This window comes from Nicotiana attenuata, chromosome 2 (assembly GCF_001879085.1).
Source record: "Nicotiana attenuata strain UT chromosome 2, NIATTr2, whole genome shotgun sequence".
In the NCBI taxonomy this organism is placed as follows: domain Eukaryota; kingdom Viridiplantae; phylum Streptophyta; class Magnoliopsida; order Solanales; family Solanaceae; genus Nicotiana; species Nicotiana attenuata.
Window position 1 is genome coordinate 80,350,737 of NC_031990.1, and position 22,981 is coordinate 80,373,717.

The 22,981-nt window shown below is 37.2% G+C and overlaps 1 protein-coding gene across 1 annotated transcript; it reads right to left on the minus strand.

Annotated features, from left to right (window-relative positions):
- LOC109213614 (phosphatidylinositol glycan anchor biosynthesis class U protein-like) lies at nucleotides 272–6,323 on the minus strand. The gene is made up of 14 exons (XM_019377428.1): nucleotides 6,021–6,323; nucleotides 5,887–5,934; nucleotides 5,720–5,780; nucleotides 5,566–5,598; nucleotides 4,152–4,276; nucleotides 3,943–4,077; nucleotides 3,592–3,668; nucleotides 3,194–3,441; nucleotides 2,374–2,430; nucleotides 2,130–2,298; nucleotides 1,505–1,562; nucleotides 1,348–1,433; nucleotides 1,173–1,229; nucleotides 272–697 (listed from the first exon to the last, which is right to left on the minus strand). Exons 1-14 carry the CDS (start codon nucleotides 6,181–6,183, stop codon nucleotides 620–622), a joined length of 1,395 nt encoding a protein of 464 aa, XP_019232973.1. The 5' UTR covers nucleotides 6,184–6,323; the 3' UTR covers nucleotides 272–619.

Sequence of the window (22,981 nt, forward strand, 5' to 3'; positions counted from 1 at the left end):
ACAATTTCTCGTTTTCATGAACTGCTTTCTTATTTTAATCTTTCTCCTTTATCATGACAATTATGCTTCTATTAAAAACAACTTCTCTATCTTTACAAGCTAGGTAAAGCCTACGTACACACTACCCCCCCCCCCCCAAAAAAAAAAAAAAAAACTATATGGGATTACTGGCTATGTTGGCTATGTTGTTATTGTTGTCGTCGTCCTTTAATATGACAATATGTCAGCTGTTAATTGGCCTAGGCAATAAGCAAGGCCAATACCAAGCTCATTATCAAAACCATGCCTCGACTGATGAGAATATAACCAATAACATTGTAAATTATAATTGCTCTGTGAGAGAGATTACATTAGTATACAACTTGCTCGTAATAACCAGACTCCATTCCGTGGTATGAATTTTCCCGTGTACCAGTAAATAGTATGACACACTCGTTAAATGGCCACCTATGGGCCATCAGCAGAAACTCCCATCATGTAAAGTAAACTCAGATCAAGTTGCAAAGGAGTTTATCTAAAGAAACTGCAAGTCTGCAACCAGCAATAATATGGATCTGTCTGGCACCAAGATGGTCATGTGTGATCGCGATGCACCCCTATTTAGTGTAAGATCTCAAGTTTATGTAGCTGCAACCAACTTTCTGATCTTTCTGTCATGGTTCAACATAGCACTCACACTCTCAACAACCAATACAATCTGCAGAGGTAAAAATATACAACATTAAAATAAATAAATATGGATGAGGAGCAGCGTCTTAAGCGCCCCGTTCAGTCAACTTCAGAAGAGACTAGTCAATCTATCAACTTAAAAAATAGGGATTCAAACCCTTATTCATGAGTTAAGAAAAGATAAAGGCAAGAATGTTGTTCTACTGATAGAAAAAAGGTGATTTTACTAGTTCATTAAGATTTGCAAATGAAACCATGATTACAAAACCTTGTTTTCTCTGAAGAAGCCATGTCACTCCACAAGAATATCATTAGCAGATTTGCATGGTATTCCATGACAAAGAAAGAAAACAAAATAAGACCAACAGGTTTGATCAATTACTGCAGACTTCAACAAGACAACAAGAGACCAGATAGCAATTAATTTGACCCGAACTCTCTTAATACATGACATGCTTCACAGGCCAATGCAATAATATACCAGGAAAGGTACATAAGCGAACCTGGAAGCAAGCATAAGCCATTCCTGTTGCAAAGTAAAAGTTGGCGTTGCCAGTTCCCTGCAAAGGTAGTAAGATATTTGCATAAATACCTAATGATGACATCTGAAATTGCCTTATTGTTTATAGTACACTGAGAGCAACAATGCATAAGCATAGAAATGAAGCAGATACATACCCTCCATATCCACAAGTTGTGCATCACAGGACTAAGAAGCGAAACTCCAACATACCCACAAAAGAGAAAGAATGAAAACTGCATTTCTGCAATGTGTATAATGGTCAGATATGATCCAATTAGGACCTTAATCAAGAGAAAAGGGTATGCTTACTACCTGCTAACTCATTGAAAAACAGCGCTAACAAAGCCAAGTACAGAGCTGAGTCCCCAACCTGATGAATTTTAACCAAGTTAAGTGGAATCCAAGAAATGATCAAAATGTATTGCAACAGATGCAAGCAATAAAAATGCTGAACAAATTTACTCTTCACATAATGAAAGCTAGCACTAGAAAGATACATGTACAACAGCATCATGACTGAACCAAAAGTGTCAGACAAAGGCTTCACAAATACATAAGAGTACTAGATGATAAATCCAGCATCCTAATCACAATGGAGAAATCAAGAAACTCTCAACTAACACAGTCTCACACATCCTCTTAGAAAGGGGACTGCATAGGCTCTGTACAATGATAACCCCCTCCCCCCACCCCAAAAAAAAAAACCAAAGCCATGCAAAAAAAGATCACACACACATGATTCCGGTTATACTGCAGAGGTCATGATTTCACATATCCACGATTAGCTCAAAATGTAAAAGGCTGAAGTGCTCAATCTTCAAACATCAAATTTAGAAAAAATTTAATATTCATGAGTTAACTGATATTCAGGATAAAGAGATTCCCTAATGGGTAGGATTTAAGCATCAGAGATTCACATAGGACAGAGAGTACTCACTGAAGGATAGGGTTTAAGCATTGAACAGATTGCCATGTAAACAAAAGCCAAGAAACACGGTCGGTGTTTTAGCCTTATGGCTAGTGGCAGTATCATGAAAAGGATGTTCACATGAAAAACAATCAGAAAGAAATTTCTGAAAAATTCAAAGACCTCTGCAAAGAAGTACCTGCAGCCAAGATGCACAAAAAGGTTACAGAAAGAAGAGATAATCCATGGAGAAAGCAATTTCGTAGTCACTTACCATAAGACGCCTATGTTTGGAGACAAATCTTTGACAGTAAGAATAAAGCCGTAGGTCCTGCAAGTCAATAATGATATAGAGTTATCAACAGGTCTCAATACAGAAGCAAGTAAACTCAACCAAGTTTTTTGCCAATAATGTACATGATTATTTGCTTACAAACATGAAATGATAACACTGCAAAGAAATAGATAATTCTGCAGATACTTACACCGTCACAATATTCTTTACCAAATCTACTTAGCTTAAACAAAGACCTATATGTTTGGCCAAATACAGCAGTGTCCAACAATGAGATCAATCAATGACATCGAATTGATTGGACGATACAGCATAAGGAAAAGCTCCAAATGTTGAAACTTGATAGCAAGAAAGGTGATAAATAAGAGCAATGATGGGCGCAATGGTAGGCATGATATGAAGAAACACAATAGAATAGCTGCTGCTTTAATCACACCACAAGAGTACCATTTACAAGCTACGATAAAAGCTCCTGAAGGACTGGGGCAATAAAACATAATCTATAGTTAAATGTTCCAGAGTTGGCATTCAACAGCTATAAAAATAAAATGTCTGAGTTTTTCTATGATAAGTAAAAAAAAATTAAAACAAAAAGGCTGTGGAATTTTTCCTACAGTATAGAATTCAAATTAAGGAAATGACAACAGCAAGGATTACAACTACGCCTCAATCCTTAGCTAATTGGGATCGGCTACATGGATCCTTCCTATCAATGTCGCTCCATTTAAACCCAGCTCAATCGAATATTTAAAAATGAAAGTTCTCTAGGCAATGACAAGCAAAAGTAAGTAACTAGTACCTTCTAAACATTTCTGAAAGGCCGCCATAGTTTCTCATAAAGATTCCACACAAAACCAATACATATAAGGTCCAAATAAAAGCCCAGACAAAGAAGAGTACAACTGGTTTCCATGAGAAACTTTTAAGTTCTTTCAGGCCATTTTGTTCCACCCGGCCTTTACTTGAACTATCATCTTCATCTTTCTTACACATTAGGAACAATTTCCTTGGGGTTGCATCTGGACCATTACCTAACAGTAAGATTACCTGGAACGAGAAGAACAAAATAGAAATTAGAAGAGTTCATAGACATTGATGTTACACAAGCTAAAAATGACCCACTTTAAATAAGTAATTCTGCTCTTTTCATTTAAACTCATGCAATATTTTCAGCCCTTTATGACATTTGGGACTTACAGGTATAATGAGAATTGCCGGATAGAGAGACAAATGAGATGCTATAACCCAACCAAAAGCTGCCAATGGGGCTACTCCTGTATATACAACAAGCAAATTATACAGTGTTGTTATTGTATTACCCTTTATGGACAATGCCTCTGTATAAGCACCCTATATTCATTACATCAAATGAATATAATAGCGTATGTTTTTTCAAGAGAACCAAGAAGGAAGGAGTAAGTATGCCTAGTTTCCAACTTCCACAAAAGCAAATAGGAAAACGGGTAAAAGGAGAGGTGAGGAAACTATATATAAAAAGAAGAAAAGAAAATATTCACTAACATATGAAAAGGTTTATTGACTTCTTACGGATGCAGGCTCCATAAAGTGACAAGATAATAAAAAGATTTTCCACAGGGGTTGTATTGAAACCCACACATGTGACTATGGTGAAAGGATTCCACAAGTACACAAGAGCGGCAATGTCCTCAGACGGTAGAATCTCTGAAACAAAAGAATGGTGGTTATTGCATCATTAACTAGTGAAGCAAACAAATTCAGGCATTAAAGCTGTTTACCAGAAACTTCAAAGAGCTTCCCCAAACCCAGCAATTTTAATCTCTCACAATATGTCATGCGAAGTTTTAGGCCAGTTGCTCGGATTAGCATGGCACAGATGAAATCTGCAATCACAGAAACCAAACTATATCCAAAAATGGGTTGAATGTCCATGCAATTTCATAATTTTGAAAGAGCTACTTAGAAATGATGCTGCATGAGGAAGTACCAAATAAACTCAACATGAGATCATTTCTATCTGCAAATTTTAGTCTCAGAAAGATTAACATGACAAGATATTTGAGGAGACTAGAGGAAAGATGGAGATTTGAAGGAGGCAAAAGTGGAAACATGTTACACGGTGGTAACTCATTTCAAGCTATATGATACTCCTTTTTTCTCAGGTCGTTGTCTCAGGTTAAGTGTCCTCTCTGTTTTGGTTGGTCCAATTACTGGGGCTAATTTCTCTAAAGGAAAATGTTCTATGTACACTCCAAGAAACCTATTTTAATTTTAAACACTTTTTCATTTTCATACTACAAAGAAGGTCCATTGGGGCCCAGAACTCACATTTATACTCTGGAGCTAAGTCTTTATTTTAAACGAAAAAATGTTGGTAAAGAAAGAAAAAGCTAAGAGCTATAAATAAAGTGATGATGATGGAAGCAGATAATGCAGTAAACCAATTTTCGTGCTTTAAACAGTTTTGAGGAAAAAGCAAGAACCATAGCAAACAAGTATTTGTTATGCTTTACACACAACTCCCAAAAGCTTCATGGAAGTGAACCGGCCAACCTTGAAAGTGCAGGTGTACAAATCTACTCAGAACCATTACTCTTATTTGGATCTTCTAGAAAGAGGTTAAGTGTTTACAGCATATGCTTTTTTTCTTTCTGTTAATAATACATTAGAATAGTTAATGCTCATTACTTATCCATCTCCATGCGCTTCTTATATGTGTCACTATGTCCAACTGATATAATGACAGCTAAGGACAATGAATATGGAATCAAGAATTAAGAAAAGAATGCCATTTACTGAAGTTCCTTAGTGAACCATTTACGAACCCATTCAGAGGATAATCGACGTATGATCTTTAATACAAACGCAACCAACCCTTATTTGCCATATAGGAGTTAGTTAGAAGTTTCCACAAATGTTATTCCCAATGATGTATAAAGTTATTATTGAACGAATGCAAGCCTTAATTATTACACAATCAGGTCACTTATTAGGTGATTACAGATATGGTGATAAATATTAATTGCTAATTTGGTACAAATGGTAAGTGACCTGCTATCACCGGTTAAAATTCACTGATAGTGCAAATGAATCTTTACATTGTTATATAACTAAATCCTAACTATTATATCTGCACTGATATGTACATCTCAAAAGAGTATGTTTTTGCAGAAAGCAAGAAAGATATAATACCTGCATAGAAGATGAAAAGGCTGTTCTTCAATTCTACAAACGACATTAAGAAGAAATAAAATAAGTTATAGTTATAATAAAAGAAAAAAAAAATCAACTTATAACAGAGTGCGAAAATATGAACAAAATGCTTAGTTGAAGCTTAAAATTTTACTTTTTCATTGTAAGCGGACCGAGAACCGAGAGCAAGAGCGGAGATCCATGATACATAGAACCTTCCAGAACAGTCAAAATCAAAGCATTAATCAAATTAAACATTTAAAAAAAAAAGACAAATGTTAAACAAAGCATTTGTAGATAGAGAAGGTAAATGAAACGAACCAGCATACGGCGACATCAATGACTGTGTTAACCAGTAACCTTCAGCCACTGCAAAAAAAAAAAAAGGTCAATGAAAATAATGATACATTAAAGTTTTGTAACTGTAAATTAGTAAATAGTAAAGGTGAATTTACGGCGGCGGAGACTGGTGACGGGAGTAGAAACTTCAGGACGAGTAGCTAAGTTAAGGTTTTTAGGGAAGTAAATGAGAATTAATCTGAAGATTATTGATGCTACTGTCCATCTCCAAAAGCGTGGCTTCTTCGTTGAAATATTCTGCTGCTTCTCCTCTTTCATTGTTGCTGCTGCTGCACCGGAGAGCTTCCAGATCCAGCTCCAATGGCTGTGGACTGTGGTAGCAGAATTGCAGCGATCAAATTTCGAACCGGAGAAATGCCTCAAACGGAACGATGTCGTATTTAGATGGGATTGGTAACTTAATTGGGTCTAGCTCTTGGTTACTTATTGGGCCGATTTGAAACTTATTTAGCAAAATTATTTTAATTTTATATATTATCCATCCTAAATAAGGATTACCTACAAATTATATACATTTCACCTTAAAAAGTTTCCAATCCATTATTAATGTCTTCAATCAAGAGATTTAGTTACATTCTTTTTCCTTTTTTTCTCTCTTCTGTCCCATTTTCTCTCCAAAACGAACTTATATTTAGGGATTTCTGTTCGATCATTATTTCAAAATACATTCGTCAAAACCATGAGATACTGCTCAAGTTGTCATCTTTTTTTTTTGGGGGGGGTCTTTGTTTCTTCTTTATTTTGCTGGTGGATTTAATAATGGAATAGGATTTCTGTAATTATTAATGTGTTGCAGCAATATAACGGTTTTTCTTGGCTATAGTCTAGACAGGAAAGTACTATAACACCAATAGTTGATAAGTCACCACATATCGCCACACTGGAGAAAAAGATTATCTCATCAATGAACAAGAACTAATGACTAAAATTTTCGGACGACCATGAGAAGGTAATGTCTCCAAAAGCACGCGACGAAAAACCTACATCGAATATTACAGCTGAACAAAATTTAGTATCTCCTCGGACTTCAGAGAAGATACAATCAATTGAAAAAATAATAATATATGGTACATCAACATACAAAATAAAAACAAATTTCGTACAAATTTAATGTAACTTTGAATATCTACAACAACATACATAGTAAAAATAAATTTCATACAACTAATTATATATTATACAACTTATTTATAACTTATCTACGACTTTCATACATTATTTCTACCCAGTTAAATATAACTACAATATCATACAACTTAAATATATTTTTTATACAACATGTCTTTTGTAAATTTTGTATCTGATTTATACATAGTAAAAATAAATTTTATACAATAATTATATTTAACTTATCAACAACTTTCATACATTGTTTCTGTAATGGCCCGGCCGGTCGTTTTAAGAATTAACGCCCTGATCCCCTATTAACTGTTTTCCCCGTGTTTGTTTCAGCTATTGTGAGTTGTCGGGAGGATTCGTTATGAGTTTCGGAGTGTTTTGGGACACTTAGTCCCTAAATGAGAGTTTAAGCTTTAGAATTTGGACCGTAGTCGGAACAGTGTGAAGACAGCCTTAGAATGGAATTACGTCGATTCCGTTAGCTCCCTTGAGTGATTTCGGGCTTAGGGGCGTGTTCGGATTGTGTTTTGGAGGTCCGTAGCTTATTTAGACTTCAAATGCCGAAAGTTAAATTTTTGAAGTTTCCGGATCGATAGAAATTTTGATATTGGGGTCGGAATCTGATTCCGAGAGATGGAATAGCTCCGTAGTGTTGAATGTGACTTATGTGCAAATTTTGGGGTCAATCGGACTTGGTTTGGTTGGTTTTATCATCGTGTGTAGGATTCTTGAAATTTCAAGTTTCTTAGGCTTGGATTGGAGGGTGATTAGCATTGTTTGATGTGATCCGAGAGTTGGAATGAGTCCGTAAGATGTTTTAGGGTTGGTTGGTATGTTTGGTTGAGGTCCCGGGGGCCTCAGGTGAGTTTCGGATACGGAGGTGATTTTTGACTTACGCAAAATCTGAAGGTTGCTGCTTTTGGTACTTTCGCACCTGCGGTGAGGAGCCCGCAGATGCGGTGGAGTGAGTCGCAGGTGCGATTTTGGCACTATTGGCCAGTGACAGCAGATGCGGTTATTGGATCGCAGAAGCGGACCGCATCTGCGGAGAAGGTAGCGTAGGTGCGGTTTATGGTCGTTTAATGAAATCTCGCAAGTGCTCCCCAGCCGCAGAAGCGGGACCGCAGGTGCAGTCCCATGGTCGCAGAAGTGGAAATCGCTGAGCAGAAATATGAAAAATCGAGGATTTGAGTTCGTAACTTGGAAAATTAATTTGGAGCTCGTGGTAAGGCGATTTTTGGGAAGATTTTGAAGAGAAAATCAGTGGGTGACAATTCCTTAACCCTTTCTAGTTGTATTCCATCAATCTAATCTTAGTTTTGTCATTTAATATCGGATTTGGGGTGAAAAATTGAGTGAATTGAGGAAAAGTTCCCCAACCAAGTTTTTGGGTTTTAGTGGTCGGAATTGAGTGATTTTTGGACGAGTGTTCTCGTGAGTGAATGGGTGTTCTAAATTGGTAACTTTTACCCGATTCCGAGACGTAGGCCGGGGAGGATTTTTGGGCGTTTTTCTATTTTCTTACCTTAGCTTCGATTCCTTTAGCTAAATTCGTTCTTTGTAGTTATATTTACATTATGCAATTGATTTGAATAGATTTGGGCCACTCGGAGTTGGATACTCGTGGCAAGAGCGTGGTTTCTGATTGATTTTGAGCTGGTTCGAGGTAAGTGGCTTGCCTAACCTTGTGTGGGGGAACTCCCCTTAGGATTTGGTACTGTTGTTATATGAGTGCCGTGTAAGTGAGGTGACGAGTGCGTACACGTGCTAATTGTTGAAAAAACCCCGTTTTCAATAAGTAAATGTCTATGTTTTCTTGTAATTGAGCAGTACTTCTACTTGAAGCCTCTTGTTTAGTTTAGGAAAAGCATGCTTATGTGATTTAATTGTCTTACCTGCTTCAACTGCTTACTTGTATTCTGCTGTGCAGCATGTTTAGAGTAGAATTCCTATTTATTCTCGAATAGAACTGTAAATTCTTTCTTGAGACTGTGGTGTGTTTACTTTGGGATTACGGGACGGTTTCCTGGGAGATCCCCCTCCCCCCNGTTGTGTGTTTATTTTGGGACTACGGATCGGTATTCTGGGAGATCCCCCTGCACTTTATATTTAGGACTACGAGACGACAACCGGGAGATTGCCCTGTACTGGATATTTACATTTGGGACTACGGATTGGTATTCCGGGAGTTTCTCCTGCATATTTATGATTCGGACTATGGGACAATATCCCGGGAGATCCCCTATTGCTATCACTGTGTACTGAGCATATTCTGTCTGTGATCTTACTCTTTATCAACTGTTAGTGTCCTTAATTATACTGTCGTACTTCATACTGTTGTACTTCGTATGTGTGTGTGTATATATATATATATATATATATATATACACACCGTTGTGGTGTACTCATGCTCTTTCCTGCACATATTTTTCGTGTGCAGATCCAGGTTCTTCGGCTCAGCCATACTATCAGTGAGGCGAGGCGATCTTCAGAGACTTCGAGGTATATCTGCCACGTCTGCAGACCGAGGAGTCCCTCTCTATTCTCTTTTTTAGCTATATGCCTTCTGTACTTCCTTTGATTAGACATTCTGGAGTTAGACCACTATGTAGTATCTACAGCTTGTGATTTCATGAGATTCCGGATTTTGGGAGTTGATTCAGTTTTGAGAGTGTGTATTTGTATATGCCGAGCGGCAGCTTAAACGTTTTTATTATGTTTTTATCCGTATGTTTTGCTAGTTTCACATTCCGTTTCCCTTTTCCACAATTTGTTAGGCTTACCTAGTCGTAGAGACTAGGTGCCGTCACGACAGTTCACGGAGGGCGAACTTGGGTCGTGACAAGTTGGTATTAGAGCTCTAGGTTCATAGGAGTCATGAATCACAAGTCGATTTATTGGAGTCTCGCTGATCGGTACGGAGCGTCTGTACTTATCTACGAGAGGCTATGTAATTGTTAGGAACAATTCCACTTTATTTGATTTCCTTGTCGTGCGAGATTTTTGATATCAAAATTCTAAACCTCTATCTTCTATTCTCTCACAGATCGTGAGGACACGAGCTACTGGAGGTGACCAGACACTCAAGCCCCCTGCTAGAGCCGTTAGAGGTCGGGGCCGGGGTAGAGGCCGAGGATGCGCGCGTAGTGCACCCAGAGCACCCGCGCGAGCTGCTACGGAGGAGCCACCAGCAGCTCCTGCCGAAGTCCAGGCGCCTGATACGCCTACTACTACTACTACTCCAGCTCTCCAGGAGACTCTTGCACAGTTCATGAGTATGTATGTTGATACCAATTTTTCCCCATATATTTTTAATAAATTTTTATACTTTCAAAATAGTGCATATGCAGTTATAAGCATGCGCAAGCATTTTTTATAAAAAAATTTCTATAATTTTAAGAGCTCCAAAATCAATTTATTTCTTCTTTTTTATTTATCAAATATCCAATAATTATTCTTCAAATTACTTTTGTGATGATTTAGTCATCTAAATTCTTTACTTATGCCAAAATAGTGTTTAAACATTTTCAGTGCATTTTTTGTGATTATATTTACATTTTTAGGCTAAATTGCACATCTTTGCAATAATAGCCCTACTAACGCATAATTACATTATTGATGTATAAAATGCTCTTTTATATTTTTTAAAATGTTAAATAAGTATTTTAAATCATTTTAGTACACGAAAATATTTTTTTTGAAATCATTTGTTATTTTTATAAATTATACAACCATTTAAAGTGGCTATTTAAAATCTAGCCTATTTTATTTTCAATTTCAGCCCCAACCTAACCCAATTACTAGCCCAATCCCCAATAAAATTACCCAGCCCAAACCCTGAAGACCCGATCCGGCCCCAATACCCTTTAATCCCGGCCGTTGATCATAAAGATCAACAGCCACAAACTACCCTTCCTAAAATAAACTAACCAATATCCCGCAAACCCTAATCATTTCCCTCTTCTCACCGCCGTCGTTTGTTCCTCTCATATCTCAAAAATCTCTCAACCTAACCCTAATCAAATCTCACTGACCCTCGTCCATGGCCATCTCCGATGACTTCTCGCCACCTCTCAGGCCTCCAATGGCCTCCTTCACGTTAGTCTTGCATTCTCCAGGGCCCTCAAGGGACCAGGGCTAGTTGGCTTGCATCTATGGTTCCTCTCTCGCCTATTTCAGGCCATTCCATTGTGATTCCGAGTAAGATCGTCCTATATTGACTACGATTTATGGTTTTCTGAGCATGGTTCTTCACCTTGATGTTGTTCTCTTCGGAACCCCAATTTCTTTTCTAAGACCTATTAGATCTGTACAAATCTGAGGTGATTTGGGCTTGTTTTATGTGAGTTTTACAATAACCTTAAGATTCTTTACAGAATCGTATGATTTTCAAGTGATTTTCATCTTTTCCTAAACTAGGGTTTCCGGAATTTCTTTTTACAAATTGTTTGATGACTTTTTATGTTTAATCTTCTGCTTCTCATATATTTTTGACTGATTTTGTAAGTCTGTAACAACCTTAACTCGCTTGTATTGAAAACCCTAATTTTTTGGGGTTCTTCGTTTAGTTTCTGAGTATTGGTACATCTGATTATGTTCTTGCTTTGGGTTCTTGTGATTTCTCGTGATCTTCTTGTCCTAATATGCTTGTACTGAATTTCTTAGTTCAATCCTTTCACTGGTTCTATATGCTTGTGTTCATCTTGACTATTCGTATTAAGACCTGTAATATTCTCCTTTAATCAGTACCGTTTTAACTATTTGTTTTGGTAAAGTTATATGGAATCCTGACTATTCCTGTTCTACCTTATTTTATATGCTAAACATGCTGACTCTTTCATGACTTTCTCTCTGATTATTCTGAATCCCTTGTTCCTTGGTTTGATTTGAACACTTTCCCTTAAACTTTCGATTCTTACCTCTCTACTCGATTTGATTGAATTGCCTGCCTTAATTATCTTTTTCCTTGCCTTGTTTGTATTTTGCCGATTCTTACTGATTTGTTTCCTTAATTAAAACTTCTGTTCATTTACCCCTAGTTACATACTCTATACCAAACCTTACTTGATTCTTTGCCTTAAATACTTAGCATGCTTTTACCGTTGATTTAATCGTCCCTTGATTAAGGGAAAGACTTGCTGATTTACGTGTGACTTACCTGATTTGCTACTTAATTGATCCCTTACCTTATTTGTTAAGCTTTTGATTACTATATAAGTCCCCCTCTTACTTTAAGTTCTGAAAAACGAACATTAGTTCAAAAATCACTACTTCTTACACTCTAAAGTTCTCTTTCTCTTCTGCTACTTGGTGATACTCACTGATCTAGCCGGTTGAAAGCCAAAGATAGTTCCATTGAACTTTATTTGCTTTATATTCTACAACATTTTCTTCAACTGGTATGTCTCTTTGTTAAGTTTTGAAATCCAAAACCTATATGTTTCATTCCTGCACTAGTTCATCAGTTATGAATTCAACTTGCATTTTTGCTTACTTCTTTGCTCAGCATGTCTAGACTCTGTCCTATTCAATGTGTGCTTTATATTCTGCACTCTTCTGTGCTTACTTTTTTTATTTTTCCTAGCATGTTTGATCCTGTTCAAGACATGTCATGCTTCCTGTATCACAACTATGATATGTGTCTTAGCTACTTACTGTCCATATTCAGCCTTTTAAGTCTCTAAGACCCTAAGTATTTTATGTAGTTTTGTGACTATGTGATTCCCACATACCTTATCCATGCACCCCCAATGTGACTCTTATGTGCCCTAATCCCTTTATTCCCATGAGAGATTTGTTTGTTAAGTGTTTTCTGAACCTGGATGTTTTTATGACCAACTGATTGTCTGCTGTTTTGGTACTCTCCTCAAACTGTTTTAGTACTAATGGTTTTCAAAAGGTTCTTTTCAGTCTTAAGACCTCTCTATTAAACTCTTTCAACTATGTCAAGCACTCTCACTCCACTCTTAAGTCCCTAGGTTTTGCCCCTCCAGTGTGTGACTGCCTTGGGATCCCTGTGAGATCCCTCTGAACTCTGATGCACTAGGGCTGGCCCTTCCACACTGCATTTACTCAGTTTTGGTTATGAAGTCTCGGTGTGAGCACTGCCCGGGATCCTTGAGGTCCTTTGGGAACTCTGACATACCTGGACATGAAATTGGCTATGGCATCTTGGCATTTGAAGCTGTGGAGAATCTGGTATCTTCAAGATACACTTGGGCCTGCTTCAGGCTCCCTATAGTTAACTTCTTCTTTTTCTTCATTTGTTTATGTAATTTATTCAGCTGGTCTGTAATAATTATTTGTAAACAGATGTTGGGGATGGCTAGTGAAACGGGAGGGGTAGCAATATAATCCTATTAATATCGCTAGGGTAGAAAGCATGTCATAGGCTTTACATTCTTTATATCTGCATTAGAATCCATGTTTTAGGCTCTGTACACTTATCCAAATCATGCGAAATATGCACTAGATATCATGTTCCTAGGATTTCATGTCTACTGTTTCAGCATCTCATCCGTCACTAATCCATGTTTTATGTCTATCACTTAGAAATCCTGCTCCTAGGACAATAACAACATTAGCATAAAAGTTGTTACTCTTGTGCATTCAGAAGTCATATTTCAATAATTCTGCAACTCTTGTGTGCATCTAGAAATCATGCCTTAGGGATTCTTTTTTTAACCATCCTGCCATTTGCGTATGCATGTTAGATACCATGTTCTAGGATCCCGTTTTCATTTTGTTTAAGACGCCTAATTAGTCACTAATTCATGAAAAGGTAATAAAATACTCTCACATTGTGATGTTTTCTGAATAAAACTGGCAATAATCTCTGCATTCTCATATTCGTATCAACTAGAACAGCATGCTCTCATTGTAAAATGGCTTATGAACTGTAATGATCCTGGTAATTATCATGCATGATCCCATGCCTAGGCAAGCCTTAGGTGATGAATCTTTATAAAACGGGAAAAACGGTTTTGCTTGTGTTTACTGCCTAAAGATTCTCAGGTTTAAAATCAGTAGGCAAGCTAATAGGTCTTCGACACTTGGTCCTAATTCGATATTGTATGTTGTGAGCCCCTCTAGATATCATGTTCTAAGTTTTATTAAATGCCTGATACAATTGTTTATGACGTGCATTTATTTGCTCTGCTTGTGGAGGTAAAACGTGAGCCATTATATGTTCCTTCTTTATGTGCAGTGCTAATTGTTTTGATTAGCGCTTAGACTTTTCTCCTTTAAATACCTTAGGATGGTCTAGAACTACCTAAGACTAGAGGTCCTAAAATACCTCCAGGGCCACGAGGAAGGGACGGGTAGTGCACGCGTAGGACCTTTTCAAGGTTTATAGAACGCTTTAGGCCATGACCAAGGGGAGGGAATTGGGTAATAAGGATATGATGACTACGCGCTAATGTCACGTGTAGCCCCTCACTGAGGAGTGATTACCGGGCATTGTGTGGGGTGATCCTGTAGGCTAACCAACCTAGGACCCCCTTCCTAACTCCCGTTATTTAAATGAATTTACTTTTCTTTATATATGTGCAACTTGTTCAAATCCTTTTCCTTGTTTCATTACTTGAATGTCAAAACATGCCTTTACTTGCAAGTACGTGCTTAAACTGTTTATTTGTTAAAAGGACTAATTTACATGAATATAAGTTCGGCCAGGACCCACCTTTGTGGATTGCGAGGGGTGCCTAACACCTTCCCCTCAAGGTTATTTCGAGCCCTTACCCTAAATCTCTAGTAACGCAAACTAGTCCATGAGTTAACTGCTCAAGGTGTCCTAATGCACCATAATTCGTTAGGTGGCGACACTTCAAAAAACCCAATTCCTAAAAGGAAACGAGTCGATTCCCCCATGGAATGTCGAAACCCGGACCTTTCTCCGCGAGGAGAAAAAAAGGGGGCGCGACAGTCACCACAGAGATAGGGTGACATTGAAAATAAGGCCTCAACTTTCTAGTTGCCATTATTTGCCAAAGCAAGTTTTTCTAAATGAGGATATTGAGTTTCAGCATCCAATAAGGATTTGCTAACATAATAAATTGGAGATTGTTTACCTTTGTCTTCCCGAACTAATACTGCGCTTACCGCCACTTCTGCAACAGCGAGATAGATGAGTAGCCTTTTTCCGTCCTTTGGTTTAGCCAGCAAAACGGTGGGTTTGACAAGTATGCTTTTAGATTTTTGAGTGCTTGTTGGTATTCCTCAGTCCACTCAAATTGGCTTTGCTTTTTTAATACTGGAAAGAACTTAAAACTTTTCTCCGAAGATTTAGAAATAAACCTCCCTAATGCCGCTATCCTACCTGTCAACCTCTACACCTCTTTTTTGCTCGTGAGTATATCCTGTATCACTTCGATGGCTTTAATCTGTGCTGGATTTACTTCAATTCCTCGGTTAGAAACAAGAAAACCTAAAAACTTACTTGAAGATACGCCAAATGCACATTTTTCGGGATTCAACTTCATATTGAAGTTTCGGAGAACCTGAAATGTATCCGATAAATGTTGGATGTGATCCTCCGCCTGTGTTGACTTGACTAACATATCATCAATGTAGATTTCCATGGCAGATACTCCTGAAACATCTTTGTGACTAACCTCTGGTATGTGGCTCCAGTATTCTTTAGACCGAAAGGCATGACTTTATAACAGTAAGTCCCCCTGTCTGTAATAAAGGAAGTTTTTTCCTCATCTAAAGGGTCCATTTTCATTTGATTATATCCTGAGTAGGCATCTAAAAAACTCAACAATTCATGTCCTGCAGTAGTATCAATTAGTTGATCGATGTGTGGTAAAGGAAAAGAATCTTTAGTGCAAGCTTTATTCAAGTCAGTATAGTCTACACAAACCCACCACTTACCATTCTTTTTGGGTACCACTACAGTATTAGCTAGCCAATTAGGATATTTTACCTCTCGGATAGACCCGATTTTTAAAATCTTTTGTACCTCATCCTGAATCACCTGTATTTTGAAGGATCCTTGCTTCCTTTTCTTCTGTTTGACAGGCGGGTGTGTTGGGTCTTCATTCAGCTTATGGGTCATCATCCCGGGGGTATACCTGTAGTATCTGAATGCGACCAAGCAAAGCAATCTGCGTTAGCTTTTAAGAATTCAATTAACTTACCTTTCATCTCTGGGCTCAGGTTTGTTCCGATGTAAACTTTTCTGTCCGGTCGATGTATAAACAGCACCACAACTTCGAGTTCCTCAATTGTTTTTTTGGTGTTTTCGTTCTCTTCTAGCTCTTGAATAGTGTCAGGCCTTGAGTCTACATCCGTTTGTCCATCTCCAGTTGAGATTTGAGTTGTTAAACCCTCAACTGAATTTTGTAATAGCTATTTTTCATTTGTAACATCATTTTGTATGCTTGAATCTGCCACTAAGTTGATACTTCTAGAAGCCTGTTGATTACCACGAATCTGTCTAATTCCCCACTGCGAAGGGAACTTAATAACCTGATGCAAAGTAGATGATACAACATCAATCTCGTGAATCCAAGGTCTGCCGAGAATCATATTGTATGCCATATCCGTATCTATCACTTGAAATTTTGTATCCTTGACTAGTCCTTCTGCGAATATGGTGAGCATTGTCTCCCCTTTTGTAACAACGCTGGAATTGTCAAATCCAGATATGGTTAGTGCTTTGGCTACCAATTTGTCATCAACTTGCATTTTGTTAACCACTCTTAAAAGAATGATATTTACAGAGCTACCTGGATCAATCAAAACTCATTTCACATTAGTATCATGTACAAGTAAAGATATTACCAGTGCATCATTGTGTGGAATCAGCACACCATCTGCATCTGCATCATCAAATGTTATACTGTCTTCTTCCAAACCTTGGCGAACTAGCTTTCCGTGGGTGACTGTGATTTTTGAAACCTTTTTTGCAACCGTATATGTCACGCCATTAACCTCTTCCCCTCCGCTTATGACATTAACCGTTCTTTTTGGTGACGGAGGTTTTGGTGGCTCCTGTCTATTCTTCATATATGTTTGCTTACCCTTCTCACTAAGCAAATCGGTTAAGTAACCTTGTTTTAATAAGTGCTCTACTTCACCTTGTAGCAATCTGCAATCTACTATTTTATGACCGTGATCATTATGAAACTCGCACCAGAAATCTGGGTTTCTTCTCTTGGGGTTCGATCTCATTTATTTTGTCCACCGCACCTTATCTCTCATGCTTCTTAAACAGCTACCAACTCAGATGTACTGACATTGAAACTGTAACCACCAATCTTCGCTTTTGTATTTCTGTCGCTGCCCCGTATGTCTCGTTTATTTTCGAATTTAGACGATGATCCCGCATCTCTGTCCCTTGATCTGGAACCGTACCTCGAGTTCTCCTATTTAGAACGTGAATCTATTCCTGCTGGTCCTATGTAAGGCTCGTACCTGTTCTAATCGGACCTTTTTTCGATTCCTGGTCGCCTTGAACTTACTATTTCATCTCCCCGTGACTGGTGATGGTATCTTCTTCTAACCGCAGCTTCGTACTATACCTGTTGTAAAGATCATTCCAAGTTGTTGTAGGGAATTCTCGTAAGCTTTCTTTGAGTCTCCTCGTGGCTTCTGAGCTTTTTTCATTTAGGTTACTTGCAAATGCCATAGCCGCCCAATTGTTAGGTACCCGTGGTAACATCATTCTTTCACGCTAGAATCTATCCACGAATTCCCTGAGCAGCTCGGTATCTCCTTGTTTTATCTTAAAGATGTCTTCCATCCTCTTTTCAACTTTTTGAGCTCCCGAGTGTGCTTTTATAAATGAATCTGCAAGCTCAACAAAAGAATCAATATAATTTTTGGGTAAAAGAGAATACCATGTTAGTGCTCCTTTTGTGAGTGTTTCACCAAATTTTTTGACCAGCACTGACTCAATCTCTTGCTTGGTCAAGTCGTTGCCTTTCACTGCAGTTGTGAATGCAGTTACATGATCTCGTGGATCGGTTATCCCATCATACTTTGAGATATCGGGCATCTTAAACTTTGTTGGTATTGGCAAAGGAGCGGCACTTGGCTTCCAGGGTTGTTGAGAATATTTAACAATATCTACCCCTTTGATTACAGGTGGAACACTAGGTATATGTTATGCGATCGTTCTGCTCCTTGAGCTGTTTCTGCAAAGTTAGTACTAAACTTTGTAAATCAGAATTAACTGGAATACCTGACCTTCCATCGCGAGATTCGCTGGGAGTTCCTCCGTTACCCGAATTGGCGAGTCCCGAGCACGGATTTTCTATGGTTGCGGTGTTATTCGGAGGTGGAGTTAATGGTACAGTTGGCAACCCACTACCAAAAGCTTGAAGAGCATTGTTGACCTGTTCTGCAATTAGTTGCTTCAATGCTTCATCAATAGCTTGATCATCCCCTTGTTGGTCATTCGCATGTGATGCTGATCTGTCAGGTAATCCTTCTCGGGACTGTTGAGAAGAGTTTCGGAGTGAAGGGACTGGAGTTCCATCCCCTTGTTAATTCTGCTGGTTCAACTGGTTTTGCTGATTTTGTTGGTTGTTGTCGTTAGCAGTCGACATGATTTTCTTTGACAGAAAAAAAAATTTGAAAAGTGAAAAGATTATCAGATTTCCGGTAACGGAACCAATTTGTTTAACCAAAAATTGAGTAATTCGGTCAAAGCTTATTTTAAGAAGTACTCGGGCTACTGATAATCAAAATTTTTTAAATTCACTTGATAAGAAAGGAAACTAAAATATAAAGTAGCAAAAATAGCCAATAGTGAGCAAAAGAAAGCAATTGTATTGCAATAATAATCAGAACGTGTCTGTACAAATGATATCTCTTTTCCTTTTATAGGAATCTATAAGTACAACGTTTTTCCCCTTTTATGACTGAATCATTATGAGCATTAATGACATTAATGAGATGTTATAATTGGTAATCCTAACTGTTTATAAAGATTCTGTAACGTCCGAGCTCATTCATGCCCATTAATTGAAGATTCATGAATCTTTCCTTTTTAATGTCTTGATTCATTCCGTCGGTACCTCTTCAGGTAACCGTTTAAACTTGAGTGACCTTATCTTCTCTTTCTCGTGGGTGATTTGCTCGTATCTATTACGACTCGTGCCTCTTTTAATGCATCTTTCCAGCTGTCGCTTTCTTACTGATCCACGTGTCTTGTCATATCAGCCACTCATATAAATCCACGTGTAATATTTATTTTTACCAATATACAGATTATATTGGGATTATAATAAGAAATTAAATAAAAATATATTAGTGAATATATCTTTATTGATAGTTGTTTGATTTATTAAATTAAGAATGAGATATACAGATGTAATATAAAATATGTATTCAATTTTACAATAGATAAATTTGAATTAAAAATTTTCTTTTTAATTTTAACATTATCTTTCTTAAAAGACTTTGGGAGATTGGAGAAGGTCTAATGTGTCATTTTATTGTTTATTTCGAAATTAGTAATTTTCAAATTATTATCCCACATTGAGTGTGATATAAAAATAATATCATAATTATAGTGTAAAGAATATCGAGTTACCAAAATCAAAAGTTCAACATGTGGAATAAGATAATCCTATATTTTATTCCACAATATTAGCTCTTATCCTTCTCCCTTAGATTATTATTACGTACTTTTTTGAATCTCATGCAGGTTAGATTGTGATTGAGTTGATAATAGTCGTGATTTAAGCTCTAATTTAAGCATGTAGTTTTTATCAAACAATTAGTTATAGTCATCCAAAGTATTTAAAGATGTCCATAAATTGAGTATGAGATGGTAAATTTCAGTTTGTTCGTTACCTGAACTTTCACCTTGTTAGTAAGAATTCGATTCTCCACCTTATAATTTTCTTTTCCCCTCCTCTTACCCCCTATTTTCTATTAAAATTATGAGATGAATGTAGCAAAACATAACTCTTCGCTCCAAACCTCCAATTTTATGTGGGAGTATATTCTTTGGTTTGATTCCTATTTTTTTCTTTATAAATCTATAGTTTTCGGACAAAATTGGTATTATTGATTGGCAAAAATTTCAAAGCAAATGCTATAATAATCTCAAAATGATATGATTCAATTTTAACTAGTTTGTAAACCAACCTGGATAATTTCTCATGCTACTGAAATGCAACTTATTTTTGTATAATAATCTGCATATATATTAATTAATCAATATGGTTATTCTCTTTACCAACAACAAAAGATATAAACACAGTAAGAAGTGGAATGAAAAATTGAACTGTCAAACAAATAGTTTTTAACTCAATGTATCTTTGCAGTAGATGATTACAGGATGAATCACATGTTGCCTTTAAACTGTCTAAGTATCTTTTTTTTTATAAACAAAGATAGATATTTATATAGAGTTACGTAACATAGTTCATTACATCGTCCTCAATGGTAGTGGAATTGAGGATGTTCATATTACCTAGTTTGGCAAGATCACACAAAACATGAGTAGATAGTTTCTTAACAAAATAAACATAGCCAACCCTATCTGCATCTAGCTTATTTAGGATAATAGTAGGGGGCCTATCTAGTAGCTGATGTTCCATGCGCTTTTCTAGAGCTTCCTTAGCCAGTCCATGTGCCACTTGATTCCCATCTCTAAAGTTATGGAGAATTTTCGTCTCCTTTAGCCGGTGCATCAACCACCTGCAATAGTTGGAAATCATATAATTAGATTCGTTACCATTAACTAATGTTTGAATTACCTCCGTTGAGTCTGTTTATATAATCAGTGAAGTGAAATCATGTGCTAAAGCTATTTGTAGCCTCTCCTTAAGAGCTTCCAGTTCGCACTGGAAGGGTGATGAAGCTGGGCAGTGATGTTGATAGCCCAGAATCCATTGCCCATGACTGTCTCTGAAGGAGCCTCCCAAGCCTGCTAGGTTATGGTTTTACTGAAAGCACCATCAATGTTAATCTTAAGCGATCATGTGGGAGGTTTATGCCATGCGACCATTATTGCATGTTTCTTAGCATTCGATTGATCTCGTTGGGTTAGCAATTTATATTCAGTGGCCAGCATAATAGTGCTTTTAATAGTTAGTTTGAAGGAAGTATTTTTCACATTATTATTATTACGATTTAACCAAATGTTCCAAATGATAAAAGGGAATAGATCCAAGTAACAATATTAGAAAGATTTGGAGGATGAAGGTCTCTTAGGGAAGTTAGCCAATGGGAGCAGGTGGTAATAGTATTGCTTTTAAATCCCATTAGAACCCAGAAGCCATGAACGGCTGAGCATTTAGTGAAAATATGTTCAATAGTTTCTATGCCTGATTTGCACATAGGGCATGTTGGGTCTATATTGATACCAATATAATGGAGGTAGGCACGAGTTGGCAGTTTGTTGTGGAGACATTTTCATAGAAATTTTTTTATTTTATTCGGGCAGTTGAGAGCCCAGATCCAATCGAAATTAGTGATGGTGTGGTGAGGAGGATTTACTAATTGTAACAACTCCTAGAGGTGAATTTACCATTACTAGAAAGAGCCCAGGTCGCAGTGTCTTTGGGGTATAGCTTTGGGTAAATAGAAAGAATGTTGTTCCTTAACGAATCAGAGAGGATAAATGATAATTTCCAAGTCCCATTTGTTATCAACCCAAATGTCCCTTATTGAAAGAATCACTACTAGAGAGGATCTAAGATTTTGGGAATTTGGAATTCAATTTGAATCCCAAATTCCTAGGTTAGAGTTTGTGTTGGAATCCAGTTAATACCTTTGTGGAAGACTTCCCAACCTTTGACTATACTTTTCCAAACGAAGGAGCAATATTTTAAATTAATGTTGTGCTCATACAAGGAAGAGAGGATTGTGACCCAAGGGGAGTGATTCTGTTGGATTAATCTCCAAGCGAGGTTTGCTAAATTGACGAAATTTTTATCTTTCGCAGCATGAATACCTAGACCTCCTTGATATTTAGGAAAGGTGACAGTTTTCCAGTTGATTAGATGAAGTTTCTTTTTTTGAATTTGTGGTACCCCATATAAAATTTCTTTGAATTCTGTCAATGTGTTTGAGAATGTTTGAGGGTAGCAGATTAAATTGCATCACATGGTTAGGTATACTATTAAGCACTGAATTTGCTAGGGTTGTTCTACCTGCTATATTGAGGAAATTAGATTTTCATAAGGCTAGTCACATAGTCATATTGTCAAGAATAAAATGATAGTCGGAGGATTTGGGATTTTTATTAATTATTGGGAACCCTAGATACTTCCCAAAAGACTTACTTATGTTGATACCAAATAGGTTTGATAAGTAAGTTGATGTTGTTGGTGGGCAATACTTTGACACAACTATTTTTGATTTTTGGTAATTAATCTTTTGACCTGATAGTGAGCAGAAGTTATTAAGGCATGAGAGAATGGTTGTAGGAGAACTCCTGTCCATGTTACACATTAGAGTAAGGTCGTCCGCATAGAATAGGTGAGAAGTGGGGTATTTATTTTTACCAATTTTAATGGGGGACCATAAATTGATGTCCACCATGTGAGAAATTTGGGTAGAGAGAATGTCCATACATAGAATAAAGATATATGGAGACAAAGGATCACCCCGTCTTATACCTCTACTTGGAGTGAAGTAGTTGCTAGTGCATCCGTTAACTAGAATGGAGATTCTACTGGTCTTCACTCAGGTCATTATGAGTTTTAGGATCTTAGGAAAAATTTAAAATGGCAAAGAGTTCTATAAATAAATGCCCATTCCAAACGATCAAACGCTTTTTCAAGGTCTATTTTTATAACCATGTTTGATTTAGAGCTTGTGTACTTGTTCATTTTTTAAAATAAGTTCTTGGATAGCAATAACGTTATCACTAGCTCTTCTGCCCTTTAGGAAACTAGCTTGGTAGGGACTAATGATCTTAGCTAGGTAGGGCTTTAATCTATTCGCTATGGTTTACATAGACCCATTG

Excerpts from the sequence above, each read along its gene's own strand:
- LOC109213614 (XM_019377428.1), bottom strand. The coding sequence starts at position 6,183 with ATGAAAGAGGAGAAGCAGCAGAATATTTCAACGAAGAAGCCACGCTTT. Across the intron at positions 5,935-6,020 it reads CGTCACCAGTCTCCGCCGCC|TGGCTGAAGGTTACTGGTTA; the intron begins GTAAATTCACCT and ends TTTTTTTTGCAG. Across the intron at positions 3,442-3,591 it reads CGGCAATTCTCATTATACCT|GTAATCTTACTGTTAGGTAA; the intron begins GTAAGTCCCAAA and ends TTCTCGTTCCAG.